The sequence below is a fragment of the Lucilia cuprina genome, chromosome 6, assembly GCF_022045245.1.
Source record: "Lucilia cuprina isolate Lc7/37 chromosome 6, ASM2204524v1, whole genome shotgun sequence".
Classification (NCBI taxonomy): Eukaryota; Metazoa; Arthropoda; class Insecta; order Diptera; family Calliphoridae; genus Lucilia; species Lucilia cuprina.
In genome coordinates this window covers 23,194,265-23,202,887 of record NC_060954.1, presented here as the reverse complement: position 1 = coordinate 23,202,887, position 8,623 = coordinate 23,194,265, and the positions used below count along the sequence as shown (strand labels likewise).

The following is an 8,623-nucleotide window of genomic DNA, read 5'->3' as shown; positions in this document are numbered from 1 at the left end:
AAAACCAAACAATTTCACAATAATCAATTAAAACCATTTAATTCTATTTTATAAGTTTATCAGAAATTTTTACTAACTAATTTTAATATTAAGATTTATATACATAAAAAGAAATATATGTAATTGTAAAACTATTTTTTTATAAGAAATATTATAAAATTGATTGTTACCATGCATGTACTTAGAAAAATCAATCCCCTAATTTTTCTCTTAAGGGCGAGGGTGTAGTGTGCTCTTGCATTACACACCACTGTACAAAAACATCAACACACACGTACATACACATACACCGCACACTCCAAACATAAACAAAATCGATCAAGCTGCACTTGAATGAAATGTGACGAATGCTTAAAGGGATCATATTGGTGTTTGAGTGACATTATTAAAGTCACTCAATTCCCCGATTTGAAGACAACCTGATTGGTAAACTCTTCAAGTTGCAACTGTCGAAATTAAAATAAGTGCATGTATGGAATAGGATTAAGCAAGATAGAATGTAAATTAGAATAAGTTAGAATAGTAAAGAAGATATGTAAATTTTATATAAAAAGAGCCCCGTGGCCACAAATAAAACAGATTAAGACTAAGACTCAAATCGGCAACTACATTGCCTTGAATTTTATTCAGAAAATCTCCTTTTGCCCTTATTAAGGTAAGATCGGCAAAAGCAATAGCGTAGCCAACGGCAAACACTGCCGGTTACAAAACAAACTCTTTATTTAATTTACTTTTGTTATTTTGACAAACCACCACATGGCGATCCTGCCAATCTAAAACCACCACAAGACTCCTATGGTATAGGTCAATAAACCGCGTGCAGACAAAAAACCAATTGTAGTTAGCCAGAACAAAGATTACATACATCCACCACCTTATAAGATATTCTTGCAATTGCCCATTATAGATTGTGCGAGAGTAATCCCTATAAATTATAAACGGAAGTATCTGTAAACGAAATTTTGAAAGTGTTTTATATATTCATCAACCACAGTGTAATTTACTCCTACCCCTAATAAAAGAAAATCAAATGCTAAAGGTCAACAAAAAAATTAAACAGTGTCTGCCCACCTTATCTAAATATAATCCTAAATTAGAAAAAAAATATATTCAATCCATTTGAAAAATACAATGAGTAAAGCATCTTAAGTAAATCTGAAATTGCAAATCCTTCAGTCCAAATAAGAGCTCAAGTTAATGCAATAATAAAATAGAAAAATGTCCAAAATAGTAGTCCAAATTAAGTTAAAACAAATATATTAAATTACTGTTATTAAATTTTTTAGTACTTACCGTGTATTTTTAAACAAATTTAATTTCAAATATGAAATTCAAATTAGTTATAACAATTCTAATAATTACAGAAAATCTAAACAGGTAAAAACATTTCTTATAATTAATCTTTATTTTCGGGTAACAAAATTTTTTTTCAAAAAACCTTATATGAAGGTTATTATTTATTATAAACATGAATTTATACATGATTGGTAACGAAATTTGTAGAATTGTGCGGTTTTTGGTAAATTATGTAGTATCTTACTCAAATCATACATTTATATATTTTTATTTGTTTTCTCAGTACTTAAGTTCTTTGATTTTATTATACTTCTTGTTATTTAAAAAAATTCAATTATATACGCCGCGAACCATGCCTTCACGATTTCGAGTGTGCCATTTACACGTCAATATCCGTATATAAGTTCGTCGAAATGATGCATTGCAAAGAGCGTAGCACACCGGGTTAATAGTTGAATTTATGTAACAAAGAGCATAAAAAAATTCCCATAGCTCATTTGGTATACAATCGGAACAGGTAGTTAATGGTTTAATTAGAACTAAAATGTTATAAGGAGTCCATGTAATTATAAAACTTAATAATATTGCTGAAAGAGTTTTTGCGGCGTTGGATTCCTGTCGCTTTTCTTGTGATTTTTTCTTTTTCTTTCCAATGTTTCTTCCAGCTGCATGTACAGATTTACCAAGCTGTTTAGGAATTATTTTGGCATTAAGAGGGATTCTGACATCTGGGGAGATATGTGACATTCGACGTCCAAGAGGTAAACTATATTCAGAGTCTCGAGATGGTAAAGTTCGACGTGGAAGTAAATTAGTGGGAGGAATTGGAGAGTCTTCGTGAATCATTTTAATTGATGGTGTTATTTCCACGCCATTGCTTGCATTTCCACAATCTGGTGGCAATCTTATTAATATAGTATATACAGATTCCTGGCTTACTGAACGTGTTCCAATTTTATTGTTGCATAAAGATCGTGACTCTCGCGTTCCTGTTACTGATGCAATGTCTTGCGATAGTGGAGTTAATGGATGTCTCAGAGGAATAGGTGATACATCAGGTAGTAAGATACTTGGTGGCCGAACGCCGCTTACACTCCCACCTAAAGAGTATGTATCACGCATTATACTATGGCACCTATTTAAAAAAAAAATAAAAAATATATAATAAATTATAAAAAGTATAATTTTCTTATAGAATGATCAATTTATTAGAAGAAGTAAAAAAAATCTGCGTTAAAATAATATTTTAAATAATAAGTAAGAGTGTTATAGTCGGCTGTGCCGAATATTATATAACCTTCACTATAGTGCATTTAAAACATATTGAAACAATCTCATTCCGACGATTGTATACGTTCATAAAAAAACACAATTCGGGTTAAAAATTACAATATTTATTCACTATAGTACCCTACAAACATGTTCTATTGCGGAAGTTACCCGTGTGAAACCTTTAAACGTGCTAAAAGCTCGCCAGCGATGTTGCGGAAGTATACGAAAAAACTGATCTAGATGAAGCGTGTTCTCTTATAATCAATACATTTCGCACCAAAGTTTAAACGGTCAGATCCATTTTTTACATTTTCTGCAAATAATCGATATTTTTAATGGAACCGCGTGATGAAATAATACATATGTATATAACTTACCAAATTCTTTTTTTATATTTTTTATTAGGTTAGAAGTACGTAGAAGTAAGTATAAAAATAAAATAATTAAAAATGAATTAATTTATTTATTGTTTTGAATCAATAAAAACATTACTTTTCATGAACATTTTTTAAATTACTTGGAATTACACCGTTTATAAAGATCTGAAATTACAGTCACTAACGATTGAAACACATTAGCGACCCTAAACGGTATATTTTAAATCAGAGACAGTAATTGCTATTATTTTTATTTTATTTCTCAGCAAATTATTATTTCATTTCTCAGCAAATATAAATTGCTTTTGATTTGTGTTTTTAATATTTTCCGTAAAAGTTACTGAGAACTTTTTCAAATTAAAATCAATAAAAAGAACACAAAGAATTTTTAAACCATAAGGCCAAAGTATAACAAGTATGAATGTATAGTCGGGCGTAGCTGACCCTACACCAGTCAGTATGTATGTTAAAAATGGGGATTGTTTAATGATTTGTTTTTTAAATAAAGAATTTGATTTGTTTTTTAACTTTATTTCAGAATATTTTTATTTTTTTTTTTTTGGACAAAAAAGAGATTTTTTAGGGCTCAAAGGGGAATAGGGCAAAATATGGCCCTGTCCTTATAAATGTTGGTAAGGGGAGTTAAGTCTACTTCAATATTATTTATGTAGAATTTAAAGGTGTCATTAGTGTTTGTAAGTGAATTTTGACCTTTAAGTCATTTTCTGAAGCGGATTTTGTATGGGGGCTACAAAAATCGATAGTGTCATTTAAAGTTCTATAAAACTAAGTTTTGTCGACTTTTTTGTCATAATAGATAATTTAAATTAATTATAAACCCAAAGGCCCTATTTGGAGAGTACGGTTGTATGGGGGCTAGTCGAAATAATATACCGATTTTAACCATTTTCAATAGGCTTCGTCCCTGGGCCAAAAAAACGTGTGTGCCAAATTTCATCCAATTGTCTTGAAAATTGCGGCCTGTACCTTGCGCACAAGGCCAGACGGACGGACATAGCTTAATCGACCCAGAAAATGATTCTAAGCCGATTGGAGGTGGGTATAGGACGAATATTTTTGTATGTTACAAACATCAGCACAAACCCAATATACTCTCCCCACTAAAGTGGTGGAGGGTATAACAAGTAGTCCGACTCTCATATACAGGAAATTACTCTCTCACATCTACGAGTGTCGTGTGAATTCGACTCTCTTGTGAGAAATTTAAACTTGTCAAAACACTTAAATGTTTAACTTACTTTTTAGGCCACTTTTAAGGATTGTACTCGAAATTACGGTTGTGCACAAAAATTCTGTAATTTTTTAAAATAATTTTATCTCACTTTTCACACAAAATGTTGTTTAATTTTCTTAAAGTAGAAAACAATATTTTCTTCTAATTATTGACATTTAATTTTTGTTGTTGTTGAATTTTAATTTACATACAGAGTTTCAATTTTTGGTATTGAAAATTCGAACAAATTTAAAATTGTAACTTTTTTATAAAACTCTGTGTTTTTAGAATGCACCAATACATATACATTTTTGTTACTAACACATATTTAGAGTTAGGTACCCAGCAGTTCGACAAAGATTCAATGCATACGAAAAAGACAGTAATTTCCACTAATAGTTACCCACCTGGATGATCGTAATTCGTATGTTTTGGGTCATTCGTCTCGAATGTACCCTTTGTAATCGAGAATGAAGAAAATCGTCACTTTAGTGTCCTCTTTGTAAGCGGGAGCGGAAACAGTCTCTTTACTGTCCTCATGTAACCTAGAGATTATACTCTTAAAAGTTGTTTATTTTTTTTTTGTTGTACTTCCGAAAGTAGTAATTTTACCCATCTTTTGGAGAAATGATTTTTACTTTCTACTAATGTGCCACCGTCTGGTTGACTCAAATTTATATCTTTCGGATCAATCGTCACTTTATTGTCCCATAGTATTCTAGGGAATAGACAGTTGAAATTTTTAAATTTTAGTTCCATTTATATCTTACCACCTGGCTGACTAAAATTCGTATGTTTTTCGTCACAAATAAACACCGTGTAATCGAGAATGAAGACTGTCGTCACTTTAGTGTCCCCTTTGTAAGCGAGAGCGGAGGCAATAGTCTTTTTACTGTCTCTTTGTAGGGTGTAAAGTGACAATTGACTTCCTCGTAGGACAAGACCATGTTAAAATGGTTGGTCACCTGGGTAGTCAGGTGGCTAGGGGACACCACAAGTGGTAGGTTAAATGGTCAGTTCGGGACTGTCCCGTCGAACTGCTGGGTACTTTTTCACTAACATATGCTTAGAGTAAGGTACTGCTGTCAAAGAGTCGGTCTATTTGTTATACTTTGCATAAGGCACAAATAAAATTCAGGCAATGATTTTTATTTTTTTAAATTAATTAAAAAACTCATTATGTGAAATTTACCTTTAAAACACAGTAAAAATTATCGGGTTTAAACAGAGATTAATAGAAATTGGTAAAATTTCTTTACCACTGATACCATCGACCAAATTTGCTGAAATTGCGATGAAATTAGATTCGAAAATTAAAGTCCTGTAGGTGATCATTGAAAAATCATTGATTGATTTCTATTTTTTGTTTGAATAAATAAAAATGACTAAATATTATTAAAAAATCATAAATAATTTTTTATTGAAGAATAAAAATCAAAAATAATTTTTATTTTAAGTTTTTTTTATAAAAATCAAGAAAAAAAGTTTATTGAGGAAATCGACAAAAAAAGGTCTGGGAAATATTTTGGTACATTCAAAACATTTCTATGATGATTCTTTCATACTGATTTTTTAAGCAAAAATTTCATAGATAATAATTATTTTCTGTCACTGGTTTAAATACTTTAAGTAAAATTTTAGTGTATTTTTTTGTGTTACAATAATGAAATACAAACAAAATTTTAGCTCAAAGTGATCATACGTAATCTAGAAACAGGACCTAAACGCGCAATAGTTAAAAAAATATTGAACAACTCAAATAAATCTAAATAAGTTAAAAATGCCATGTTCATCAAACGAAAGCATTTAAAAGTCACTAAAACGTATACTTCCAGCAAAATGGATGCACTCTTCTAACTATCATCCGGAATATTTTGAAAGTATATTTCAAGAAGACGAAAATTTGAAATCAATGTATTTTGTTTTTGTAAAATGTGCGTTCTCGTCTGACAATTGTCCAGAAGTGTTTCTGACGTGGCGTGTGGGGTGATGCGCAATCTTCGAAATGTTTGAAGGGATGGTTTTATTCTTCATTCAGTTGAAAGCACACGTCCGGTACTATAAAGTCTGGACAATGTTCTTTACTTTATGAGAGTCAGAATGCTACTTAAATTCTACACTTCAAGTTTGAGTTTATTTTCTAAAAAATCGTTATTTATGTGCTGTTTCTAGATACCGAGCGAGTAGTTTGAGTACAAATTTTACTTGTATTTTGTAATTGTAACAAAAACAAAATACAACTAAAATTTTAACTCAAACTACTCACACGTTATATAGAAACAACATATTACATTTTCGCTTACGGTGCAGTTACACCTACAAGTATTTCACACAAACTGATTGTCAAAATCCATTTGAAATTGCTTCTGTGACGTAGGCTGCAGGCAATTTTATGTTTCAAGATGCCATTTTCATTATATTTATTAATTTTATTCACAATATTGTTAATTTTTAATATTTTTTTAATAAAATGCAATTTTTTTTAAAGAACAAAAAATAAATTATCAAAAATTAATTTATTGATTGTAAAATTGAAACAGTAGATGGAAAGAAAAAGTGAAAAGCGAATTTTCCTTCCAACATTTGGAAGACAAAACTATTGCGCATCACCCCAGACGCCACGTCAGAAACACTTCTGGACAATTGTCAGAACGCACATTTTACAAAAACAAAATACATTGATTTCGAATTTTCGTCTTCTAGAAATATACTTTCAAAATATTCCGGATGATAGTTAGAAGAGTGCATCCATTTTGCTTAAACAAAAAACCATGACTGTTGATTTTTTTTTCATCTGGAAGTATACGTTTTAGTGACTTCTGAATGATAGTTGGGTGAGAACACACATTTTACAATAACAAAATACATTGTTTCTTAATTTGTATGTTCTTGATTTGTATGTTTATGTCACTTCTGGAAAACAGTTTGAAGAGTTTTCTCATTAATGTTGTATTTTATTCATCTGGAAGTGTGGATTGTAGTCACTTCTGAATAATTGTCAGCGAGAGCACACATTTTACAAAAACAAAATACATTGATTTCTAGTTTTCCTATTAGGTTACTTCCGGATGATAGTAAGAAGAGTACAAAAACAAAAAAAATATAAATACTGCATAATGCAGAAATTTTGCTAAGTTCAGTGATGTTTTGTGTTTTGTCCAGTCATGTCCAATTTTAATTATTCATTGTAAAACTTAAATGAGTTATTGAATTTTATATTCATATAAAAATAGTGTAATTAATATATTGTGAGTATTAAGCAATAAGAAACAATATGACAGTGTTGTGTTAAAATTCAACTGTTAAAAACATTTAAGCAGGTTTTGTTAATTGGTGAAGTTTATTAAATATATACAAAAGTTATATATAAAAGTTTATTAAATATATAAAGTAATTATCTTCAAGGATTATATAAATAGAATTAAAAAGTAAGTTGTTATATTTTACATTAAAATACTATTTTAGGAATAAGTTAACAACTCTAAACGGCTAAAAATATTTGTATATTAAATTTCGGTTTTCTCTTAATTGGTTTAGGAGTTATAAGCATTTAAAGACTTTTTCAAGTTGTACGTTTCGGATTTCATTTGATGAACATTGCATTTTTAACCTATTTAGATTTATTTGATTTAAACCATAACTTTCAATACTTTTTTTAAACTATTTGCGCGTTTAGTTCCTTTTTCTAGATTACGTATGATCACTTTGAGCTAAAATTTTATTTGTATTTCATTATCGTAACAAAAAAATACATTTTTTACATATACATAAATTATTTTTTGACTTGGGTCAGGTCACTTGACACGAAATTGCCCATATAATATATTTATTATTAAACTCAAATATTTTAAAATCACCTTTTTTAAATACAATTTTAATTATTTTCATATAGCTTTGGATTTAATTATTCTAATTATAGGTACTTTTTTAGTTTTTAACACCAGTTCTTTCAATGACCTTTATACGATACTAATATTCTTAAATTTTTGAAAGTGTAGAACTCCTTAATTAGAAGAGAGCAAACAAAAAAAAAAAAATAGTATTGCAGTATTATTGTCAAAAGCAATATCCCGTTTAGGGTCGTTAAGATGTTTGTATCGTTAATGACTGTAAATAATTTTAAAAATAATCCATGACTTAGCAATTTCAGATCTTTATAGGCGGTTTAATTCCAAGTAATTTAAAAAATGTTCATGAAAGCTAACGTTTTATTGATTCAAAACAACAAAGAAATTATTAATTAATTTTTAATTATTTTATTTTTTTTTTAGAAAATATATTTTATGTTATATATGTCCTATTTCATCACGCGGTTCCAGTAAAAACGTCGATTATTTGCAGAAAATGTAAAAAATAGATCTGACCGTTTAAACTTTAATGGGAAATGTATTGATCATAAGAGAATTTTATTGCTTCCTAAAGTATAGCAGGTATTTCAATAAAT

The 8,623-nt window shown here is 29.4% G+C and overlaps 1 protein-coding gene across 1 annotated transcript in view; it reads right to left on the bottom strand.

The window, feature by feature from the left end:
• Positions 1-1,392: 1,392 nt before the first annotated feature.
• LOC111687165 (muscarinic acetylcholine receptor DM1) overlaps positions 1,393-8,623 on the bottom strand; it is a 158,256-nt gene continuing 151,025 nt past the window's right edge. The window contains exon 5 of the mRNA XM_046954437.1: positions 1,393-2,431. Coding sequence (XP_046810393.1) covers positions 1,627-2,431 — 805 coding nt within the window. The 3' untranslated portion in view covers positions 1,393-1,626. The remainder of the gene's footprint in view (positions 2,432-8,623) is intronic.